The sequence below is a fragment of the Fundulus heteroclitus genome, chromosome 7 (assembly GCF_011125445.2).
Source record: "Fundulus heteroclitus isolate FHET01 chromosome 7, MU-UCD_Fhet_4.1, whole genome shotgun sequence".
NCBI lineage: Eukaryota > Metazoa > Chordata > Actinopteri > Cyprinodontiformes > Fundulidae > Fundulus > Fundulus heteroclitus.
The window spans coordinates 12,904,128-12,929,452 of record NC_046367.1 but is presented as its reverse complement, the minus strand read 5'-3'; the positions used below and the strand labels follow the sequence as shown (position 1 = coordinate 12,929,452).

Below are 25,325 nucleotides of genomic sequence, written 5' to 3'. Positions count from 1 at the left end.
TTACCAAACACAGGTGCTGTTGATGTAACATGATTGTATTTTTGGCAACGTGATGCTGTAATAAATTATTTTTTGTCAAAAATTGCATTTTATTACATTTTACTGAAAATGTAAGAGATATGTTTTCATTTTGTTAATTCACATTAATTTAACCTTTCTGTATTGTTACAATTTATATTAAATAATAACTTGGGATACGATATAAAGCCACAAGAACATCTCTAAAGGCACATGAAAATAATAAATGATCAAATAAAGAATCAGGAAAAACAAATCATATTCAATAAACTAGAATATGTGTCTTGATGAGGCTCCTTTGCTAGACTAAAAGCTCCTTTTAAGAAATAGCAACCTTTAGGCAGGCATGAAACACTTTTTTTTAAGCGCACATTTCTGTATTCGGTATTAAATATTAATTGTAAATGTCATATTTTCATTAGCCCTGCGACAGACTGGCGACCTGTCCAGGATGTACCCCGCCTCTCGTCCACTGACAGCTAGAGATAGGCACCAGCAACCCTCGCGACCCCAATTGTGATAAGCGTGACAGAAAATGTATGGATGTGTGGATGTTTTCATTAGCGGAAAACCACCATAATTACCGGGATTTAAGGTTTGGAGACAGCAGCCTGCGTGTAATTATTCTATATCCCTCAAAGGACGGGGACTTTTTGTGTCAGTAGGTAACTTTACATCAGAGACCTCAAAGTTCACATGTGGGGTTCTCCAAGGGTCCATCCTGGGTCCCCTCCTCTTCAATCTCTACATGCTCCCTCTAGCTCAGTTAATAAAAAACAACATCAGCTACCATAACTATGCAGACGACACACAGCTCTACATCACCATGTCACCAGGTGACTATGAACCCATTTGAGCAATGATTAAACGATGAAAATAAATCTATGCATGGATGTGCCAACATTTTCTGCAACTGAAAAAAAAACAGAAGTTTAAATCAAGGTGAAAAAAAACTCTTTGTTTAGAGTTGCCTTTGAATGTTAATGTTCATGTCAAACTGTTGTAGTTCTCTAAAACAACTTTGGATTAAGTTTGTAGTCTAACTTATCTTGATCTACTGCTACTATTCCACTGCAATGTGCTTTCCTCTGTGTATATCACTTAGGAGAGGGAGTTACTGAAATAAATGACCCTTTCAAATATATTTCAATTTATTGAATGGGTCTGTATGTGTAAACTAAAAATCTTCGCTGTTATGGTTACCAGTAAAAGTTACTTAAATGCTGGTTTTGTAACAGTTTGATATACATATATCATAGCACCTCAAACCTAAACATAGTAACTATAAAAAAATATGAATTGAGGTCCACAAAATCTGACATTTCACCTGTCAGGAAATAATAACTAAAATGCGAATTTGGTCCTCCCTAAGGAATTTAATTTTAGTTAAATTCAAGCTGACTGTAATGAAGCCTGAACAGGACTCGTACTGCGACGAAGGCCACATTCTCAGTCATTGTTTGAAAAAGGTGGGGTTTATTATGGGAAGGTTGGAGTAGATCATTCGGGAGCAGATATTTCCCATCAACCCAGGTTGCATGTTTTTATGCAGCAGGAGGAAACCAGAGCATCCGGTGAAGACCCGAGCAGCAACAGGAAACCCAACAAACTACAAAAGGAAATGTTCCAACAAATGTTCTCACTACCAGACGGCAATGTTAACCGCCTAGATGCTCCATCTTTTATCCAGGACTAGTTTATCATGGGATTAGTATTTAATTTTATAACATTTTATTTAGCACGTTTGATCAAATGCTACACTGGTGTATCAGTTGGATTTCAACCTCCAGTCACATCTAAAGCTTTGTGTTTCTGCAAATGATGAATGTCTGCGGATGTCTGTTGCACAAAGCAAGAGAGAAAGCCAGAACGGCAAGTATGGTACAAAATTTTTTATTTAGTAACAGTTTTGTAAACACTTGAGGTAAATTAACATTTACATCAACTTGTCCTTACAATAGAATCATTCATACACAATGCACTTGTGTTGTTTAAGACAGCATTGAAAACAGCTTGCTGCTGTGAGCATCGTGAGATGGTTCCTACTCCCTGATGAGCCAGAGACATCATGCTCTGCATGAAACAGACTGTGAGTGGAGAGAGCTTCGAGGAGTCACAGGGACAACGCTCTTTGAACCCAACATCCTGTCAGGGTTGCAGGGTTAGGGAAGGGCCAGCTACCCGTTCTCTGAACAAGCAGAGCTGTCTGATATGACGTCCAGTCGCAGTCCTGACGGGCTTGTGGGAACACAGTAACTAAACAAACAGAAAAATATTTGAGCTGTTTTTCTCTCCTTTTTCAATGTCCAAACACTTTGATATCAGCGCGTGTGTGAGATGAATGAGCCTCTTCTTAATACTTCTTACTCTGTGAATATTTGTGTTTTTAAGACTTCTTAGTCTGTGATTAGCAGTCTTGTGTCACATTATTTCTCTCCATCTCCAATACTATCAGTTCTACTATTGTACAGGAAACCAATTATTTCCTAAATGTGCAAGTACCGACTGCTAAAATGTAAACTTTAAGAATCATAAATAATGATGAAAGCAGAAGACTTTCTGGTGTTTTTTTTTTTCATAGTGGAGCTATAAACTGACAAAAGGTGGTTATAGCTTACTCTTTTATCCTTGCATAGCTTCCTCCTTGTGTGTTCGCAGTGAACGGCATTCTAGCAACTACAACACCTTACAGTGGGAATCTTATACCTATAAGGTAAACTATACTCAGACTATACAGTAACATGATTTTGTAGCGACTTTTCTTTGCTGAAAACTGTCCTACTATACCCCAATCTGCACAGACGCTGCTGTACAGACAATGTATTAAATACAGCCTAGACAATATTATTAAAGGAAGGAGATTGGGATTTTTGAAAATAAGTTTCTGCTGCAGTAGAAAATGCACTTTGCCTCTTCATTTAGTATAAATCCTCATTAGTTGGTCCTGGAGGCTGAAGCTAATGCCTGGCCTGAGAGGGGGTCAAGACCAGAGCGAATGTCTAATGTCTTAAAACAACTCCTGTCTCAGAAATATCATGGTAGCTTATGCAAACACTGTTTTACGAAGCTTAAACCAATTTACCATCTTGCGATATCAACGCAGGAAATGGGGGTAGGAGGCGGTGCGCCACCAAAGAGCTACCTGTGTTAAACATGCGCTATGAACGGAAAAAGGGAAGGGTCTCCGGTCAGTTTCACCACCTAAAAAAATCGGAGTAAAAAACAATCTATGAAATCGTGTTGACTAAAAGCACTGCTATTTTCTGTTTCTTTTATATCTGACAATTACTTGGACAAACAAAAAAAAACTGCATGTATAGTTCACTGCACGTCTCACACAGGAAGATAATTGACGTCGCACCACCTCTTACCTCCATTTCCTGTGTAAACATCAGCCGTTCTTGTGAGAAACGCCTGATGTTTACACCGCACAGGCCGGTTAATCCGGATGTATACTAAATGAAAACGCTCTGAAGCTCATCTATTGCAAGTAAGATATTATTTACCTACTTTTAACAGAAGCTCATTCTAAAAACCCTAAACTGTCCCTTTAATCCTCCGTTGGGTTGTTACGCTCAGCAACATGTCGAGTGCAGATGGGGGATTCACTCCGGTGCCGGGCTGACGGTAAAACACCGCAGGGTAAGGTTGATGTGAAGTGAAAAAGCTTTTTGGAAGATGTCTGCAGCGTGAGCAACCAAACGGGACAGCGACACGTACACAGGACCGTGGCGGCGGATGGGATCGGTCAAGGCCTTGGGTATCCTAGAGGTGTCTGAGTATCATGACGGGCACGAGAAAAATAAAAAGCATTAGTGGGCTACTGCACAACAGCGTTTTCAAAACGCGCACCAGCTGTCTTTGTTTTTGGTTTTGTTTTTTTTAAAATATGAGCTCTTTCTCAGTCAAAAAAACAGACTACTACAGGGGTGCAGTTTATGAGTAAAGTTCAATTCAAGTTTCTTAAAAAAATAGCACTTTTCAGAATAAAACCAATGAAGAAGCACATGAAGTGAGTCACAATAAAAAAATAATGGAGCTTCTAAAGTTTCTATCGTTCTTTGGGGTGTGATTAAAAAATACTGGGAGTGGGTTTGTGGGATAAAATCATCCAACAACAGAACTATGAAATATCCTTTGGGATACTATATTTTGAACACGGAGAACGTTGTTATGGTCAGTATGATGGCGGTCCTTATATTTGCACTCTGTTGTTAAGGTAGATGGCACTCAACACTTTTGTGCAAGATTTCTTTGACTTATGTTGGCTGAAAGGCAGGTACCAATTTCCCCCCAAAAAAGTAAAAAAACAAAACAACTGGACTCGTTTCCGAAGTTTGAACTTCGAAAAAGAGTCCAGTTATTTTGTTTTTTAACATTTTATTTAAATAATCATGACCCGGATGACTGGAAATTTTAACCATCAGGTACCAATTTCCTCTGAGAGGACGAGATCAATTCTGGGAATCACCCGGTTAACTTTGACCTGATTGCTTTTACGGCGCATTTATTTAAAACATTGACAGAAGGAGATGTCGTGGATTTAGTGTCAAACCGAGTTAATACGCCAGTGAATCGGTGAGTTATAGGACTACACTTCCCGCAGTGATCCGCAGCGGAAACATTAAAGCTATTCGAAGGGTCGTTAGAATAGTTGACCCAGGGTTAGAAACATTTAACTTTACATGGATTTGAAGGTCTGTGCTGTAAGATCCCTCACAGGGAAAGCAAAGAAGCTGACCTGAAATGTAACACACGGCGCATGTTGGACTGTCAAATCAGTTAAAAACGGCTAACGGGACACGTGGGACTGGTTAAATAAAAATAATGCCAACTGCCTGTGATTCCTGCGGCTGAACAGCAAATATTCAGTCAGTATTAGGCATGAGTTACTGGCATCAGGGTGACTTTTGTGTCATACCGTTCCTACGACTTAGATTCGTTTTAAAGAAATCTCTGGGAAAGTGCCTGGTGCTTTCTGTTGCTGTGCAGTCGGGGAAGCAACTAGCGGCGTGTCTGCAAAGCGCCCGACTGCAGGCCCACTACCCTGAGCAGGTAGCCAAACTAATAACCAGCTTTAGATACCATGAACATAGTGGCCTTTATCATATCATAAGAATCTCATACTGGTCCATGCATAGTCATTTACTTGACCCCTAATCTCTTACATGAGGAAGAATAGGTCAAATAGAAGGAAACACCATGAAGTCTTCCCACCAAACCAAACAGGTTGGTAAAAATTGCCTTTAATGATATTAAATTTTACCGTCTGCTTTTTGTTTAACTGTGTAGCCACAGTTTCGGTGCACAGACCTAAAAAAAAAAAAAAAAACGAACAAACCTTAAACCCGCAGCTCTACAACTCACCGATTGCACTAAAAGGCTGCCGCTAGGGGCAATAATACGTGAGCAAAGACCCTCAGCAGCACTCTGAGTCCCCACAGTCCTCCTGGTGCCGTGTTTAAGGCTAGGCGACATTTGATTGGCTTTAGGGTTAGGGTATGAGATCAAATATAAAAAAAATAAATAAAAAATAAACAGAAAAAGATTTAGAGTAGTGGGGCCTGAGAGCGACGGCTGAGGTCGGATACTTCTCGCTGGGGCAGTGATTCCATGTTAGCAGCAACATTTTATGAGGTTTTGCGTTCCTGCCTCTTGTCTTTTTTGTGGTTTTTTTTCATGCTTAGAGCAAATTTAATTCAAAATTGTTTTCCTTTCTTAGTTATCTTTGACAATTAGAGTGTCTGAGGGAGTGGCAGAGGGAAGCGAGGGGGGGGGGGCGGTGTTGGAAGGGGTTGGGGACACTGAAGGGCCAAAGAGGTTTCAGACAGCCAGGTCGCTCGGCCTGGCCCTGACGTTGCTGCTCTTGCTCGCCCGGCTGAGCCGCCGCGGGTCTGTGCTGGCCGTAAGCGGGGGCTCGTGCATCTCCACCGTCGTGGTGGTGAGGTGGGCCTCCTCCTGGTGGGTTTGCCTCCCTCCACCGCTGCCACCGGCGCCTCCTAAGGTGGCGTCGTCGCCGGCGTCGCCGGGAAGGAGCGGAGCGGCACCGGCCGGCGCCTGCTGCCGTTCACCCTCATTGTTGGCAGAAGAAGATGAGGATGGGGAAGGCGACCCCATCTCCCGAGTCTGCTGCTCGGTAGCCAGGTTGGCCCAGTTCTGCTGCGTGGCCAGCCTGTGGTTGTTGTTGTTGCTGATGTAGTACCGAGAAGGCGAGGAAGACTGCCGAAGCGACTCCTCCTGCTGGAGATCAGCCACCTTAAACTGCGCCGCCGAGGCCACGGCTGCCGGCCTCATAGGCGGCAGAAACGCCCCGCTGCCCGCCGTCACGTCGATGTAGTTGGGCGGGTAGCCGAGGCTGGATGGGGCAGTTCTCGAGGCCGAGGCCGGGGCCAAGCACAGGGGCTCTTCGGCGCCGGCGCGCTGCAGCGACTTGCTGCCGGGGAGGAACTCGTTTGTCATGCCCTGTTTCAGTTTCTTCCATCCCAGGTGATAGATTTCCAACATATTCAGCAAAAGAGACACGCAAGCCACCACAAGCATAAATATGATAAAAATAGTCTTTTCAGTGGGCCTCGATATGAAGCAGTCAACGGTGTTGGGGCACGGCGAGCGCGCACATTTGTACAGGGGCCTCAGCTGGAAGCCGTACAGGAAATACTGGCCCAAAATGAAACCCACTTCAAACAGGGTCTTGAAAATAATATTGAACACATAAGTGCGCAGCAGTGCACCTCTTATACGGATTTTGCCATGCTCGTCTCTGATTGGTGGCTTCTCCTTCTTCCCCCCACCTCCGGCGTCGCCCCCGTTTCTATAAAGCCGTTCCTTCTCCTCCTGTAGCCTGTTGGCCTTGCGCACCTCCTCCTCCTTCTCCTTCCGCTTCTCCTCCATTCGGACGATGTGCAGCACGTGGCCCAGGTAGATGAGGGTCGGCGTGGAGACGAAGATGATCTGCAGCACCCAGAAGCGGATGTGCGAGATGGGGAAGGCCTCGTCGTAGCACACGTTCTCGCAGCCGGGCTGCTGGGTGTTGCAGGTGAAGTCGGACTGCTCGTCGCCCCAGACCTCCTCGGCTGCGGCGCCGAGCACCAGGATCCTGAAGATGAACAGGACGGTCAGCCAGACTTTGCCGATGACGGTCGAGTGCTCCTGAGCATTCTCCAGCAGCCGCCCCAGAAAACTCCAGTCGCCCATGCTTCAACGTTTCTAGCCTACAGAGAAAGTACAGGCTGGGGTAGGGGAAAAAACAACAAAAAAAAACCGACAAAGAGGAGAGAGAAAGAGATTATGTCGAGTAAAAAAAACTAAAATAAAAGTTTACTGAATCTTGAAAGACTAGCGAAGCGTGGAGGCTCTCACCCTAGCTGAGACACTGTACATAAACACATGCAACAGCGGTTGGCATAAATCCTTCTATTCCATCGAATATCTATCAGACGAGGCTGTGAATAAAACTGCAGCCTTTCGCTCCAGATGCTGGTATACTGTACAGGCCACCTGTGTGATTGAAGCCTAGTTCATTGGCTTTTCTCTCTGTCTCTGTGTCAGGCCCTGTCTCTGTCTCTCACCTGCTCGCTCCGCTGCCCAGCAGGCATGTGCTGAGATCAACATTATTATGTTCGAAAACAGCATTTAGCAGAGATGGGGCTCTGGGATGACACGCGCGCACACACACACACGCACACACACATACACAAACACACACACATACTGATATACACACATTTACACATCCCTCCCTCCCTCCCACACCCCACTCTCTCTGTCTGCTGTAAAACAAAAACGCTGCATGAACCATGTGCAAAAAAATAAAATAAAATATCTGTTACCATATTTCTGACGTAAGAAAGTTGAGCATCCATTGATAGTATTAAAATGGACAGTGGAAAATGTTAAAGAATGTTTCCGTCTCATTTAGTTTCAAAGTACCGAACACTGGGATTGATTTTTCCACCATAGATGAAACAATTTGCTTTCTGTGGCCAAAACGGATGCGTTCAAATTAGATTTTTCTGGTGAATAAAAGCTCAACAAACTGATGATATTCACACCATTGTGTTTAAGAAGCCAACATCAAGAGTTTTCCTTTATCGGTTTATTTCTAACAGCATAAAGTCCTTTGGAAGTTATCAGCTGAAAGTTTAAATCCACATTTTCCAGTGGCTTTTGAAACTTTGGATCTCTAGTTTGCCAGCAATTTGAAATAAACAGGTGATAAATATAGGAAATTTGCAGCAGAGCTACAGACTTACTGAAAAACTCTTGAATTGAAGGTAAATCCATCGACTAGGGTTCAAAAAGTGTTTGACACCTGGAAGAGAAAAGCGTTTATTGAGCATAAACTCACTGACTCCTTTTGATTCTTTTGCATTTAAAAGCCAAGGCCAAATTGCAGTTCAGCGCTTGAACCAAAATACAGCTAAGAATCAGGAAACAGATGATTATTGAAGAGACTTGGCATTTTTCTTGCTGTAGACTTTGCAGGGAATGAAGGCGCTCCAGAGAAGTTCCTGTCACTGAGTCAGAAGGCTCTCCTTTCTCTCGTGGTGGTGGCAACTTTTCAGCGGCAGATCTCAAATTCAGCATGAACCTATCAAAGTTTGGTGGTATTTTTGGCATTTAGGTCTACCAGCCGAACTGAGTCAGGTTCGAATACAAAGCCAATACGTGCCAGGCTCACAATGCAGAGTGTGCCAGAGTGCCCAGACTCCCTTTAAGCGCCACAAGCTTTGTCGGGCTTTTGTCCCCCCCCCACGCTGTTCAGGAAAACTGAGGCTGGTCTCAATTACCTTCAGATTTCTTCTTCGGGTCCCCCTGACGAGCTTGGGAAAGTTTCTAGGTCTTGGGCGTCTGTCCGTCATACCTCTGAGGATGTCACAGTTACAGTCCATCGGCCGTGCGCGGTGCCATCGCTGGAGCGCGCTGAAAAGCGTGAAGACCTCCCGCTGAGAGGGACCCCGGAGACTTCTCTGATGATTTCATCAACTCTTTTTTTTTTTTTTTAGTTTTTTTTTAAATGTGGCCTAAAGTAACAACAATAATCCCCCCACACGTGCGCTAACTCCTCCAGGTGCCTGGTCTGTCCTGGGTCTGTAAGCAGCTGCGCGCAAAACAGTAACAGCGAGGAGTAAAAGTTGGCCTCAGTCTGGGGGTCAGTTTGCGGAGGCGGCTTGAAGGCGCAGATGTTGTTCGGTCAAACGGAGCAGGGAGCCGTTTCCACCCATGTCTGGGCTGTCACATTGTGTGGCCATGCATGAGTGGACCCACGGTCATCTGCCTGTTCGGAGTCACACCACGCCCCGCGTCAACCTGCCCCCACCCCAAAAAAAAACACGGCTCCGAAAAGTGTGCGCAAAGTTGACGGAGATGAGCCATTATTTAAAGGTAATCAAAGTATTTCCAAATGAATCCAAACCGCAAACGTCTGATCTGGGTATACTCCAAGTCTTAAACTAGTAATATAAACATCACTTCATAAATAAACAACATTAACAGTGATAATGATAAAGTATGCAAATAAACCTCATAATGTAGACGGAAAGCTTGACCTCAACTATGAACTTCAGTAAGATTAAAATCTGATCTAATGACTCAAAGCGTGATCTTCTGTACCGCATTTAGAAAATAAAATGTGCGGCATATAGATGGACATCATGAAGTAGAACCCCAACCACTAATTGCTATTATAAAACTGCACATTATTCACTAGAATAAACCCTGAGATAAATAATGAACCAGGTATAGAGGTCATGATGTCATCTTAAACCAAAGTTTAACCCCAACTCCCCTTTTTCCAGAAAACTTAACATCTTGAAATGTCAGTATAGGGTCTCCCCCACTGCACCAAATAAGCAGATAAATAGGCAAATAAATAATAATATCAATAAGAATAATAAAGAGACAAACCAGTATGTTTTCACTCATTTATGAAAAAGATTCAAAGAAAAAAAAAACACAGAAACGGAAGAATCAAAGTGCAAGTGTGACACGAGACATTTCAGATACAAATCACAATCAAAAACCTTCTCATTTGTTTCATTTCTCGCTGTGAAAACTGTCCATTAGTGTTGCATAGCTGTTAAAAATCAAACTAAAACATTGCTGTGGAAATAAGGTCAGTTTGAAAGTCTTCCGTGAGCAAGATTGTCTAGTTCACACCAAAAGGTCAAAAGTCATTTTAGAGTGGATACACAAAACACGTCATTAAAAAAAAAAAAAAGAAAAGAAAAAGAAAATGACACTAAACTCTCCAGAGTGCAACGATGTCCGGGTCACGTTTTCCTCTGCCGTTCTCACGCCGAGAAACTCCACATGACCGCATGGGCCGGAGCTGTTACACAACAACAACAACAAAAACACACACACACACACACTGAGCATCTCATCCGGCCTTACTTTTAATAACTTTGGAATTGACACATATAATTGGCCGCCAGCTTATCTCACTCAGAGCCTCAGCAGTTATTGCGCAATCCCAAAATGACCAGCCAGGTGCCTTTTTTTTTTTTTTTCGAGAAACAGATGTGACTAATCCATGACATCTATTCCTGGACGGCCCGGACGGACGACAAAGGCAAGCTTCGCTTTGAGATTTGTATTATTAGGAGGGCAGAGCCGTGATTAGAGCGCTGGCTAAAATAAGGCCTACGCTGAAAGCTGAGACAAGCAGCCAGGGTCAGCGCGCACCATAAAGATCTCTATAAGATGAATACAGAAAGCAACTGAGGCTGTCCTGGGGCGGTACAGCACAGAAACAATTGGCTAAGAGTCACGGAGGGAGGCTGGATGAAGGACACAACAGTAACACTTCAGGACGCTTATTGACGCTTTAAAACAGACTCCTGCATGGGGAAAAAAAAGCTTTTCATTTAGGCAAAAACAATCATTACAAAGAGCGAAGATTCCTATCTGCGTGTGACCACATGTATGACGGATTTGACTGCAGAGCGGCAGCTGAGCCCAAAATGATCCATACTCTGGGCAGATTTAGATTTGAAATTATTTCCATTCACTGTGACAGAGTGGTGACCTGGGTGTACCCCGCCTCTCGCCCATGGACAGCTGGAGATAGGACACCAGCACCCCTCATGACCCCAGCAGGGATAGAAGTTTTGGAAGATGGATGGATGGATGGATGGATGGATGGATGGATTATTTCCATTCAAGCAGCAAGTTTGTTTCTGACAGGAAATGTGACCTTTAAAGAACAATGTTATAACTGCAAGAAAGGAGCGTCAGCTAAAAAAGTCTGTCGTATATGTTTCATTAGAAAATTGCATGCCATTTAATTTTCTGTGGTTCTCAATAATCAATGGAAAAAAAATCTTTACCATAGCAACTAAACCTCCTTTCCAATTGCTGACTAACTTTTTCCATGGGGTGTGTTAGAAGGCCTTCGCCCCGATCTTGAGCTCCCTTCACGAGTGGAGACCCTTACTGGGTCATTCTAAAACACTGAAATCACTTCTGGTCAGTGGAAACGTGTGGGCAACAGTTACAGATTACCTTAAACCTAAAATCTGCCAGAATGATGAATAATTTCAGGCTTAACAGTGCATACTTTTAAAACAGCAAGCATATGTGCTACCTTTGCCAAAAGTATTCACTCCCCTTAAACCTTTTCAAAATGTGTCACGTGTCGCGACCACAGACTTCTATGTATTCAATTGGGATTTTTGTGTGACATAGGAAGCATTGCATAGCTGTGAAGCATGATGAAAAGTGTACGTGGTGTTTGTTTGCTTCTCAGAAGGAAAACAATCTGAAAAGTGTGGAGTGCATATGTATTCAGCCTCTTAACCAGATACCATGAAATGAAATCTAGCACCGCCAAACGCTTTCAGATTTGTAAAAACAGATTCCTCCGGAGTGTAATTTAATATCAGCATATATAATCAGCCTCAGACGTTTGTTAGAGAACATTAGTGAAAAATCAGCATCATGAAGGCCGAGCAACGGTGGACAGGTTAGGGAGAAATTTGTGGAGTGTTTCAAAGCATGGTGAGACTAATGAAACAATATCTCAAGCTTCAATCCATCATCCGAGAATGTGTAAGAAGGCGCTGTGGTCTGCACCATCGCTGTAGAGGAACATAGAGGCAGTATTATGCTGCGAGAACCAGAACGCTGGTCATAGTCGGTGGGGGAGATGGTAGGCGCTCAGTATTAGGCAATGATTGAACGAACCAGAGAGAGACTGTCAAAAAAATTGAGACTCGGTGATATTCACCTTTCAGGGGAGCAAAACACACAGACAGGGCTGCAATGGAGGGATTTAGGTCAAAGCATATTGATGTGTTAGAACGGCCCAGTCAAAGTTAGTGGGAAGCCTTGAAAACTGACGTTCACAAAGGCTCTCCAGCTAGTCTGACTGAGCTGGATCTATTTTACAAAGATAAACGGCCCAACATTTCAGTCGTTTCAGGTGGTTCCACAAAGTATTGGTTCAGTAAAGCTGAATGGAAATGCATGCGTATACCCTTTTTTTTTTTACTTCCATCGTTTCATTCATTACACAACTATACATTACTTTGTGTCGAAAGATAAAAGTCCAATAAAACAGATTGAAGTCTGTGGTTGTAACATGTGACACAGATCTAGCAGTATGAATACTTTGTAAGGTGCAGATAAAAAAAAAAACTTCTAAAGGTTTAGCTCAGGCAAAAGCTATAAAAAAAATGCAAATGTAAAGCAGAAGCTCATTCCAGGGTTTCAGGGACTCCTCACACCCTCCCTCTACACCTTTAGCATCAGGAGCCGTGCCACCACAACAGCTTCCCTCATGAAGCCGGTGAAATGATGGGCTATTAAGATAATTCATGATATTGCACTTTTAAAAAATCCATTTGTGTTTTATTCATTCATTTCTCTTTTTTTTTTTTTTTTTTGAAGATTCGTTGATAAAAGAAATATGTGGTCTTTTCGTTTGTTGCGTGGCATTTGGTTCAGTAGAAAGGTGATACGCGCGCATGCGTCTTAAACAATCCTTACACACAAAAATAAAGATAAACGAGAAAAGACAATTAGGTAAGCACAGCAAACTCTAAATCAATCTGCCTTTGATCAATCAGTGACAAAACAGTCCCTTTAAATTAAACTACAGGCCCCCCGCTTCAATTCCCGCCTTGTTTCTTCATTCACCACTAGATGGCAGTGTAGGCTCATTCACCTCAGGAACAGCAGCGTGCTCACGTTTTTTACTTATGGCAGCAGTTTGTTGTGCTTTTAAACATACAGCAAGTCAAACACAAATCTCCAGTGTAAAACTTATTAAGGTGTCACATAGTATTCTGAAATCTGCTGGCTGTCTCTGTGAAAACATAAAGTTATCTTACAAAGTATGAGCACCTTTTATTTGCTGAGTTTGGGGTTTTGGGAGAAAAAATATTCTCGACCCCGCCAAAATAAAATATTATTATTACAAAGTAAGATTCTGCAGGGAGTATTGCACATTTTTATCTCGATTCCTTTTACACTTGTAAACCGATTAAACTAATACCGACTTCTATTGGTTAAACTGCTCTGATGGTGAGAAGACGACCTCCTCTCTGTTGATGGAAAATAAAAAATAAGGCCTGGGGTAGAACTGAAAAATACTCGGCAGCGGACAACGCTACAGCGCATGTGCGGAAAACGTAAGGCCATGTGTAAAAAACATATAACCCAAACCGACTTCCCTTCGGGTCGACACAAGTTCCGCTGCTTGGCGTTAAAAAGCTGAACTAATTCCTCTCCACGGTAACACAGACTCTGCATCCCTTCGACGCGGCTCTAGATGGACGTTCACGGATGGATCGGAAGTGCATCCCTCCCCCTTTTGCTCCTCTCAGCACATGGTCTTGTTGCTGGAGGAATCCGTGGAGGAGGACAGCAGCATCTCGTTCTTCTTGTTGTCTCTCGCCACGCTCTCTGTGTAGGGGAGCTTCCTCTTGCCGGAGCCGTTCGTGCACCTCAGCAGCGCCTTGACGACCAGGTACAGCAGCTCGGCCACGTTCAGCACCATGCAGATGGCCGAGGAGGCCACCATGAAGATGGTGAAGACGGTCTTCTCCGTGGGCCTGGAGATGAAGCAGTCCACCTTGTTGGGGCAGGGCCACTGCTCGCACTTGACGAGCCGGGGCATCCGGAAGCCGTCGTAGACGAAGTACAGCGCGTACATGAAGCCGCCCTCGAAGATGAGCCGGAAGAACAGGCTGCAGGTGTAGGTCCACCACAGGGGGCCCGTGATGGGCAGGCGCCGCTTCTTCAGGGTCTCCAGGTCGGCGCTCTCGGTGCCGTTGGAGGCCAGCATGGTCCTCTTGTCGCCGCGCTTCCTGTACGCGACGTGCATGGCCACGAGCAGCGCTGGCGTGGAGACGAAGATGAGCTGCAGGCACCACAGGCGGATGTGCGACACGGGGAAGAAGTGGTCGTAGCAGACGTTCTTGCAGCCGGGCTGCTGCGTGTTGCACGTGAAGTCGGACTGCTCGTCGCCCCAGACGCTCTCGGCGGCCAGGACCAGGATGGTGATGCGGAAGATGAAGAGGACGGAGAGCCAGATCTTGCCGAGGCTGGTGGAGTGTTTGTTGACGCCGCCCAGCTGGGCGTAGAGGGCCCCCCAACTCATTGTGGCGACGAGGACCCTGGAAGCACCTGTAGGAGATAAGAGAAGGCGTCAGCTGAGGAAGTCACCCTTCCCTCAAAGATTACCTCATCTGTTCTGGTGCCTTTGACGCAGAGGTGTCATTTTGACATTTTCGTCTAGGGGCCGCATTCAGCTTAATCTGATCTCAAGAGGACCACACGAGTAAACTCGTTGCAAGATTAAATAGAACTAATAAAAGTGGACTTGTTGTTGATTTTTATATTACATGAATTTCACTTTTACACAATATATTATGAATTACTTAAAAGTTTTTAAGAAAAGTATGTGCAATTTTAACAATACTTTTACTCAGTTATGCATAATGCACAAGTAAATGTTTAAGAACTGATCACAGTGATTGTACAATGTGGAAAAACATTTATTCACATTTTTTGGAACTTAAAAACACTGTCCTGCATGACAAAATACATCAAACAGATAAAAATTAAGAAATGATTTCAAATCAATTTTCCGCATCTGAAGCTCAGTGCTACCATCTTCTGATTAAAACACAGCGCCCCTCGTGGACAATATAGGAACTGCAGATTTTCAATGAAACGAAGTACACATTTTTTTCAATAATTGTTTTATCATTCTCTTCCTTTTATCTCTTCTTTCACCTTTTCTTTTATTCTTCTCGTTCTTCCTTTCCTCTCCTACTTTCCCATTGTAGTGTCCATATCATTTGAGATATTCCCCGCATGAATCATAATAAAACTATTCACATTTATAAATGAAGCAGAGCACTATGGCAAAAGCAGTACTGCTCCACTTGTGAAAGTCAAATCTGATGAGCTCTTTTTGACATTAAGACAACAATTTTTATTGCCACATTGCCAGACAGGACACTGGGAGAAAAAAAATATTTTTTTGAGTAATGATAATGCATTTAGCCACCGGGCCGGACTAAATTGCTAGGCGGGCTGGAACTGGCCCGCGGGCCCTATGTTTGACAGCCCTGCTTTGACGGCTGATTTGGGAGGAAAAAAAAGAAATTTTCACCATCATCATGTTAAAAACACAAGATGGCCTTAAACTAATTTCTGGACATGGAAGAAGTGTGGTGGATTTTTGCATTTTAGAGTCGACTTTAGAAGGAGTAAAGCTACCTCTGTATAACAGGGGCGGTTTGGCAACATTCCCCTGGCTTCACTGCAGACTGAATGTAAAGCCACCTCCGAGTACTGAGCATGGCAGCATCTACATGGAGCAGTGACACCACTAGTCAACCACAAAGACTACGGGTTCTCCTCACATTTTTCTATCACTTTATTTAATCAGTAATTTAGAAGGATGGTTTACATTAAAGACGTTTTGATATCTTTAAGAACTATGATCTATAACATAAAAGTTATAGCAAGCTTTTTAAGTTTCATAATAACCATGGATGGAATAGGGTTAGAATATACTACATATTACTTATACTTCTTGGACTGCAGAAACGTCAACTGATTAAATATTGCGGAGTAATATATATATATATATATATATATATATATATATATATATATATATATATATATATATATATATATATATATGGCATAATATGCTGACAAAAAGACAAAAAGACCAACAGCGATGAGAAAAAGTAAAAGCTTGACTGAAAGGTGAAGATCGAACCTGCGTCCCTACCTTCAGTGTTAAGTTTGTCTCACAGGCCTGGGGATTAAGATGAATGGTTTCCCATGAAGGACGTCGTCGGTCGCAGCAGAGCGAGAGCTTTAGCGGATGAGCTCCGTCGCGTCTTTGCGCAGCGCTGTGTGAGGCGCACCTGAGTGTGCGGAGGTTTTCCATCATCCCTGCCGCTGACAGGGAGGGAGGGAGGGAGGGGCCAGGCCGAGGCTCTCAGGGTGGGGCCAGCACCGCTGTCAAGAAGAGGCTCCGGTTCCAAGAGATTCATGGCTGATAATTGGAATTCTGTTTTTTTTTTTTTTTTAGAAGGTAGTGCTCCAGTTGCCTTATTAAATAATCCATTTCTTTAAAACCTTGTATACTGTTGTCTAATTAAATGCAAGTTTTATCCATTTGGGGACCCCTGACCCTTGTATATTTAATTGTCAACATTCTTTGCCTGTGTTCCTGCTAATGGCAATAGATTCCTCAACTGTTTTTGCTTTGGATGAACGCTAAAAAGATAAAAGTAAAATAAAAATCCAGCACACTTTTCATTACACTTCGAACAGTTCCCAGATGGACCATCCAGGTAGGGCACTCAGCCCAAAGGGTTCGGCATTAATGGCCATTCAAGAAACAGTGCTAACATACACTTTAAGTTAGCTACCACAAAAGACGGCTAAATGAATGCCACAGGATTAAGGCTAAAGTTCACCATCCAGCAGGACAACAGACCTAAACGTACAGCTAGCAGTAGGATAGAAAGATTTAGATCAACGGCTAATCTATGTTAGAACGTCCTAGTCAAAGTCAAGACCTGAATCCACTTGAGAATCTGAGTCAAGACTTGAAAATTGCCGATAACAGATGCCAATCTGACTGAGCTTCAGCTATTTTGTGGAAGAGATTGGGCAAAAAGTTTAGTGTCTTGATGTGCAAAGCTGGTAGAGAGATTCCTCGGCACACTTGCAGCTGTAGTAGGAGCCAAACGTGGCTCTACAAAATATCTGCTCAGGAGGGGCAACACTTGATACAGAAGACAGCAGCTGGATGAGCCCGGTCAGACGTATGTTTTAGAAACAAACGATAAAGCTAGAGATGAAGCCAGATGTGTAGGGTCAAAGAGAGCTACTTAAATGTTCTGCCAACGCCTCACCTGAGACACGTGCAGATGAAACCAGATACTTGCATAGTGTGTAAAAAGACAACTTTTTTCCTCTCTGCCTGAATTTAAATCAGACTAAACCTTTCCTGTCTCATGTCAGTTAGGATTATTAAATTTATTTCTATTTGCTAAATGCCAAAATTGTTAACTTTTCATTACTTTTAACTTTCTTGAAGTTCAAATGTTATTTTTAAGAATTTGTTTTTAAATTGTATCACTTTGGTCAACAGTGCTAGATATCCTCCCAGAACAGTTTAATTTTTTCTGCAGTTTGGCCCATTTTTTGCAGCTGCAGGTTTCCGACCCCTGATCTAGCAGATGAAAACTGTGACCCTATTTTAATACGGCTGAAGCTAAAAACTTTTTTAAATCATTGTTAAAGTAAAACTGTAAACGTAAAAATGAAGTTGCTCCGAGGGATCAATCAGTTTAGGTTTCTGTGCCAGCTCAGACTATCATAGGAAATCTTTTTATTATGTTTTCAGTATAGGGGTCAAATCAAGGACCAGTTCTTCAGGGGAATGGGCCCCTGTTGGCCCCCTGTCTAGGAGCACCCATGGTCTGCCTGCCACCTTGCTGCCATTCACGAGGCGGCCTACTTTGTGGCCACAAATGCCTGGCTTTGTGGCATAGGCATTTCACCTATGTCACAGATTTCTTATAGGACTGAGATCAGGGCTTAGGGAAGGAGTTTGTCTTTATTTATTATGTCCAGTGCCGGTCTTCCTGGAAGCAGACGATAAAATCCCATGACTTTCACTCTGGACAGAAATATCAGTGAAACAAAATCTTTTATGGAAGCAGAGAAAAAAATGTCAAAACAGGAAATCCACTCAAAATCATATGTTTTCACTTTCAGTCATTATTTCCTGCTACTCCATGCAGCTTTGGATTGATGGAGATTCTTATGAAAGTCTTGTCACGTCTTAATATTAAAATTTTGTTTCAAAATAAAAAAAAAAGCACAGTAAAAGAACCAACGTAAACAATTTCACAGTTTTATTAATCAAAACATTGTCTCACAGTTTCCCTTTTGATTTTTGATTTTTCTTCAAAAGAAGTGGGACATGTCACATGAAGCGAGATTTGTTTACACCGGGTGTGTGTGTGTGTGTATATATATATATATATATATATATATATATATATATATATATATATATATATATATATATACACACACACACACACATGTATATATATATACATGTATATATATATATACATATATAAAACTTGAGAAGACAAAAGCAAGCCACACAGAACCCTTGCTTCTTATTGTGTAATATAGTCAATACTGCACAATCACATCCCATGATTGACACCTGGAAATTCTTTACAGAAATTAGTTACAGTTCCATTAAAAAGTTAAGTTTATAGAAATACTGAGACATTTCACGTGATTGACGATGGAATAAAGGACTTCCTGATTTCAGCAGTCGGCCATTAGTTCTGGCCTTGGCACGTGGAGCTCAGTGGTCATTTTTTAGTTTAGCCAGATGCATGAGGAGCAGGTCCCTCCTCTCCTTCCTGGCTGACAGATGCTGCTGGTCACTGGGAATAAGCTCACACATCTCCTGGAGACAGCAGTAGAGGAAAGGAATAAGAGCCACTTTCTGCTTTTAAGCTCAAACAGACAAGCAAGTCATGATGGCATGCATGGGATGCTGTATAAGATCTGCATTTCCTAATAGTGTGCTGAAATAACCCATTTAATAATGGGTAGGTTTTAATTTTTAGAGCACTATTTATGATTGGAAGCTCTGACTGTATGAAGTGCCTTTTTATTGTCACTTTCCATGTTATCACAATAAACACCACAAAATATCCTGATAAAATATGAAGTCTTTATTACCGATCTCTATTAAGATGCTAATTAAAGGCTAAAAGAAAAGTTTATTTTCTATTGAGGCATATCACCTTATCGAAGAGAGAGTGAGACTTTCACCAGATAACAGGAAGGCTAAACGCGGAACAACAAAGTTGATTTGTTTTATCGTTTCAACTTCTTAGAGTCTGTGATGAAACATAAAGGATTTGGAAATGTTGGCAGCCTTTTGGGAAATCTCAGATTAAAGGTAAGGACCTGCGTTCACTAGGGAGTACACCCAGACTGCAAACACATTAAAGCTAACTGAGCTAAATGCTAACATAAGATGCTACAAACAGTTTCAGACTTTGCGTCTATGATCATCTTGTCTTTGATATTAAATAATAATAAAACCCTTTACAGTGACCACATGATTTCCTGATATGAACAATTATTAACTACTCACAGTGGGGAAGCCAGAAGCTCAGCTTTACAAAACCAGCAAAAGGAAACTAGCTAAAAAACTCTGATCGTTGCAATGTTAAAGCAAAAAGAAAAGTGAAAAACAATCAGCGCACCACACTGGGACTGCTTTAAGCAGGTTTTAGGTGCTTTTGTTTCTTCCTCTGATCATCTTATGTTAGCTCTTCCTCTTAGAGACCTCCCAGACGTCTTGGCGAAACAATGAATCTACATCATCAGTGACGTAAAGATGGTAGAAGATCGTTGGTCGTTCTTCATGATATCTGTGATACGTTCACCTTGTGCTGAAATGGATTCAATTGGAATGTATTTCTTTATACGATAAGAAGAATTTATACTGCAGATTATGAAAAGGCGCAATTTTTTTAGATCCTTTTTTAGAAAATATACTCGCATGCCAAAGGTCATGTAAGATAATGGGTTTGCTGACATGTGCTTACTATCCTATTGGAGAGGTGGTTATTATTGCTTTCCATAAAATCTGCTAATAATCACAGTCGCGCAGAACAGAGACTTTTTCACAATCGTCACCGAGCAAGATCAACCTCTTTTCTCCTGCTGAACTAGTTCAACTATTTAAACTATTAAATGCTCCGGGGCAGCGGTCTTCAACTAAGGGACCTTCTCTAAGTGACTGCTAAACGACCTGTAAAAACATGGGACTCGGAGATCTCTGCTGCGCTACGGAGGAAGTAAAAATAAATCACAGGAAAGTTAGAAAAGAATTGAATAAATGACATCATTAAGTAAATACCGGTGCATTTTTAAACTCACGGGTTTCTGTAAATGAGCTAATGTGTCGGAATTTGACCTTCACTCAGTTACCTTAACGATGCCCTTGGCCGGCTCCCCGAAAAAGTCCGGTACGGGCCCGAAGGCATTTAGGATCCTGGTTATACCCTCCCCGTATCGTCTCATGTAGTCTTCCAGACCTGTAGGAGGGGGCAGTGAGGAGGTGATCAAGGGGCAGAGGGCTTTCACATGCATCATATTAATAGACTTCACAAAGACATGGCGCTCAGGGCAGGAGGGTGTCAGTGGCGCGCTGCAGGTTAACCGTGACAAACATAACACGCCGACTTTGCCGTTTTACAGTCCTTCAGCACAGATGGGTTTCAGGCTATTTACTGACTGAAAGTACAAGGAGATGTAAGCGTAATTTAAACAGGGTCCATAGAAAGCGCCTTGATAATGTGTTCATACCCCTTGTTTCTTTTCCTTCATGTTTTATCAAATAAAAAACACAAACATGTATTTTAATAGGATTTTATGTGATGGACAAACACAAAGTAGGGTACCGTTGTGTTTTACATGCTTTTTTTCATTTTTATATAAATAAAATCTAAAATACTGGCCTGCATTTATATTCCATCCCCATTTACTCTGATACCACTAAATACAACTGCCCCGAGTCGTCTCATTAGTAAGTGGAGTCCATGGGAGTGTAATTTAACTCTCTGTATACATCTTGCTCCAGGCTAAACCGAGGATTTTTATCCATAAATGATTTTGAAAACCATGTACCGTTTTTCCTCCTCTTCACAATGCAGAACTTTGTGTTGGTCTACCACAAAAAACAATCTCCATGGTATATAGTGAGTATGTGATTGTAAATGTGACAAAATGTGAAATTGAAGACGTATTAATACTTTTTATATCTATAAAAGCTGCAGTAAATCAAGTGTGCTTTATGTGAGCAAAAAACACAGTCACTGAAAAAAAGAGGCCCCCGTCAGGTCGAAAGCTCGATGCTAAACACTTTATTAATAACTCTCAGGTCTCCATTCATCTTATTTTGACTTTCAGAAGGCTTTAATGGAGCCATTCTCTCATTTATTAACCTTTAATGACTAATTTATTTTGAGGGAAGGCCCAATTTGGCTAATGAACAATTTAAGTGCTGATCGAACAAACGATTAAATATTAACAGGTGTGGGCTGAGAATCTCTTCTCCTGTAAGACCCATTGTAAGCTGAAAATGGGTTAAACATTTCACGAAACAATGCATTTTAATAATGCTCAAATCCACAGCTTTAGAGCTAACACACCTGAAAACCCATAAATCTGAACTGTCGTATATACTTATCATTTTGAATTTCATAAAAAATACAACAAAGAGACACGAAACGTCTCTGCAGGCCTGTCTAAATATCTTCAGAGCAGCAAGATCTCTTAGACACCATCGCAGGCTTTGCAACAATGACAAATACAAAGTATCAGAAAGGTGGTTGGTGATGCGCTCAGTTGACATTCTTCTGATAAGAAATGTTGCAGGACGGGACTACATATCTGAAACATTAGAGAAGAGAAAAAAAAAACACTGAGAAAATCTGGGGACAAAAAGAAAAGCAAACTGCTTTGTTCTTTATATGACTGGCGGCACAAAAAGAGCTTCTCGATAGTTTTAGAAGTTTTAAAAGTCGGATGGACACAGATTATCTTTGCAGCAGTTGCTCCTTTACAGTGAATGGATTTAATTTTAAACAGTGCAGCTTGAAAACTGCATTTATTCACCTCTCCTATTGTCCTCATGCTGAACCTTGACTGCGTCGTGCTCCTACCAGAACAACCTACACATAGCACCGCAGTGTGAAAAGTACCATCTACGGTCAACTAAACATCTCACACAGAAAAGAGGAGAGTCTCTCGCACCATGAAGATTCATTGCTATTGTTTGCCATGTTGTTTTTTTAATGGTTTTACAGTAGACGTTAAATGTCTGACGCTGTGGCGCGTTTCTGCAACGACAGAAGAGAAGTGAGCAGTGAGAACGCTGCAAGAAATGTTAGACCTGGACACAACACAGCAAATTCATCTGAGTTTGCTCTGAAAAAACAGAATCTTGTGGAAAAATTTTGGGTTTTATCTTGTAAAATTTCTAAATGGTACTCAAACATTGCTGAATACGTCCGGATCCTAAAAAACACTCCTTGCTAGTGTAGTTATACCCTGTTTGCACATGTTGCCACATTAAAAAGCATAAACTTTAAGTTTATTGAGATTCTATGATAGAACATCAAAAGGTAGCGCTTAATTGTCAGGAAGGACATTTTTTACAGCGTTTTCAAATTTCTTCTTTTTATAATAAAAATTCTGAAAAGCATGGGTTTTATATTCAATTTTCTTCTGATAGCCCTAAATAAAACACAACGGCAACAGCTGCCTGAAGGAATCAGAGCTCTGATATATGATGGAGCTTGATTATTAAGGGCTTTATACGTTAGAAGAAGAATTTTAAATTCTATTCTTGATTTAACAGGAAGCCAATGAAGGGAAGCTAAAATTGAAGAAATATGACCCCTTATGTTGATTTTCATCAGAACTCTTGCTGCAGCATTTTGGATCAGCTGAAGACTTTGAACTGCATTTTGTGGACTTCCTGATAGTAAAGAATTACAATAGTCCAGCCTTGAAGTAACAAATGCATGGACTAGTTTTTCAGCATCACACCTGGACAGAATGTTTCTAAAAACGTTTCATCACAATTACTTGCATCAGGCTTTAAACCAGGGGTGTCAAACTCATTTTGGTTTAGGGGCCACATTCAGCTTAATCTGATCTCAAGAGGGCCACACGAGTAAACTCGTTGCAAGATTAAATAGAACTAATAAATGTGAACTTGTTGTTGATTTTTATATTAAGTTAATTTCACTTTTACACAATATATTATGAATAACCTCAGCGTTTTTAAGAAAAGTATGTGCAATTTCAACAATACTTTTACTTAAGTGCATTATGCATAAGAACTGATCACAGTGATTATACAATGTTGAAAAACATTTATTCACATTTTTTGGAACTTAAAAACACCGTTCTGCATGACAAAATACATCAAACAGATAAAAATTAAGAAATGATTTGAATTTTCCCACACCTGAACCTTAATCTGCTAATTAAAACACAGCGCCCCTCGTGGACAATATAGGAACTGCATATTTTCAATTAAATGAAGTTTGGTGATGTTTTTTTCAATAATTGTTTTATCATTCTCTTCCTTTTATCTTGTCCACTTGTGAAAGTCAAATCTGATGAGCTCTTTGTGGCATCTTATTGCCACATTGCCAGACAGGACACTTTTTTTATATATAATGATAATGCATTTAGCTACAGGGCCGGACTAAATTGTTCGGCGGGCCGGATCCGGCCCGCGGGCCGTATGTTTGACACCCCTGCTTTAAAGGGTTAGGTTTTGTTTGAGGTTTGCCACAACCTATGTGTGGGGACCGAGCAAACATGCTGAACAAGGTGTTCTGGTCAAAATGGACCCAAAATTCAACTTCATCACTGATATGTAAAATACAAAGTGTGGAAAAGGTAACGCTGCACGGCATCCTGAAAACGTCATCAGCACAGTGAAACATGGTAGTGGCAGCATCATGCTATGGGGAAGTTTTACTTCAGCAGAGCAGGGGAGCGGGCAGAGATTGGGCTTTGAGCAGGACAGCCACCCTAAACACTCAGCCAGCGCTACAAAGGAAAGATTTAGATCACAGCTGATTCATGTGTTAAAATGGCCCAATCAAAGTTCAGACCTAAATCCTGGACTCGCGTTCAAAAACTATATTGGAAAGAAGAATGGGCTGAACTTTAAGTCACATCAGCAGGTCTGGCAGAGCATTGATCCAACAGACCTGCAGCCTTATCGGCTTCTAACACGCACTGATTCAGGCGTGCCAAATGACGGACGAACAGCACAAAATGTGGAAAAGCATGCGTGGTTTTCGTACGCACTACTTCAGACAGTGCTACATTGTTAGTTCCTCAGCTGTGCTTTAAACGCTGACAGGTCACCATTAAAAGACTGAACTTTGTTGCTTTTGCCAAGGACTGTGGCTGAAATGAGATAGGAGCGAACAGTGGTCACAATGTTTTCAATATGCCACGCAGTTTTCCAAAAAGCGAAACTTCTTCTCCGTCCTTGGCTTATTTTCCTCTTCGCACCTGGACAGTATGTCGCCAACTCTTTTAGTTGCTCTTTTTGTCCTATGCGGCAGGTTTTGCGCGGCCCAAAACCTGCAGGAAAAGTGGGCGGCACCGGCTGCGTCTTTCAAACGAACGAAAGTGCGTCTGCCTCCAATTTAAGCCGGTTTGCCGTTGCGATGACCCGGATAACTGAGAAGTCGCACAGGCATCTCTGAAATGAGCTCGGAGACTTCCTTAAGGCTACAATCGGGGGGCCTTTTAGTGGGTTATTCTTTTAAAAGGACAATGTTCTGCTGTGTTGGTTAATGGTTTACAAAAGGCACTCAGGAAAGGCAGGAGAGACAGAGAGCCTGAGTGCTAAGGGTATCTGATTGGAAAGATCCAAGGACTTGAAAGACAGAACAGGAGCAGGTCCAAACAATCTTTTGAGAACACGATCGTACCACCGCTTCCTGAAAAGAAAAAAAAAAGAAAAGAAAAAGAATCCGTCCAGCACTGTAACTACACGTAGAGTTGGCACCTGGCCTGAAGACCGTGATGAGAGCCGTGTGAGTTTTAGATTACTGGTGTGAAGGGGGGCATTCAGCTGCTCATCAAAAGGCGGCTTTGTTCAGCCAGACTCTGCTTTATCTGTGTGTGTGTGTGTGTGTGTGTGTGTGTGTGTGTGTGTGTGTGTGTGTGTGTGT

At 42.0% G+C, this 25,325-nt stretch overlaps 3 protein-coding genes across 4 annotated transcripts in view; all 3 read right to left on the bottom strand.

Moving 5' to 3' along the window:
* Positions 1–5,257: 5,257 nt before the first annotated feature.
* gja3 (gap junction protein, alpha 3) lies at positions 5,258–9,035 on the bottom strand. Of its 2 annotated transcripts, XM_012880057.3 has the most exons (3): positions 8,808–9,035; positions 8,271–8,329; positions 5,258–7,247 (listed from the first exon to the last, which is right to left on the bottom strand). In XM_012880057.3, exon 3 carries the CDS (start codon positions 7,210–7,212, stop codon positions 5,842–5,844), a length of 1,371 nt encoding a protein of 456 aa, XP_012735511.2. In that variant the 5' UTR covers positions 7,213–7,247; positions 8,271–8,329; positions 8,808–9,035; the 3' UTR covers positions 5,258–5,841. The 2 variants fall into 2 exon arrangements, with proteins under 2 accessions (XP_012735511.2, XP_035994841.1); XM_036138948.1 differs by lacking the exons at positions 8,271–8,329; positions 8,808–9,035 and adding an exon at positions 7,378–7,549.
* Positions 9,036–13,230: 4,195 nt separating this feature from the next.
* Positions 13,231–16,747, bottom strand: cx30.3 (connexin 30.3). Its single transcript, XM_012880059.3, has 2 exons — positions 16,277–16,747; positions 13,231–14,649 (listed from the first exon to the last, which is right to left on the bottom strand). Exon 2 carries the CDS (start codon positions 14,621–14,623, stop codon positions 13,844–13,846), a length of 780 nt encoding a protein of 259 aa, XP_012735513.2. The 5' UTR covers positions 14,624–14,649; positions 16,277–16,747; the 3' UTR covers positions 13,231–13,843.
* A 1,919-nt stretch (positions 16,748–18,666) lies between these two features.
* The window catches only part of cryl1 (crystallin, lambda 1), a 31,768-nt gene continuing 25,109 nt past the window's right edge, over positions 18,667–25,325 (bottom strand). Inside the window, exons 8-9 of the mRNA XM_012880058.3 lie at positions 20,542–20,648; positions 18,667–19,000 (exon numbers count right to left, since the gene is read on the bottom strand). Of these exons, the coding sequence (XP_012735512.2) occupies positions 18,896–19,000; positions 20,542–20,648 (212 nt within the window). The 3' untranslated portion in view covers positions 18,667–18,895. The remainder of the gene's footprint in view (positions 19,001–20,541; positions 20,649–25,325) is intronic.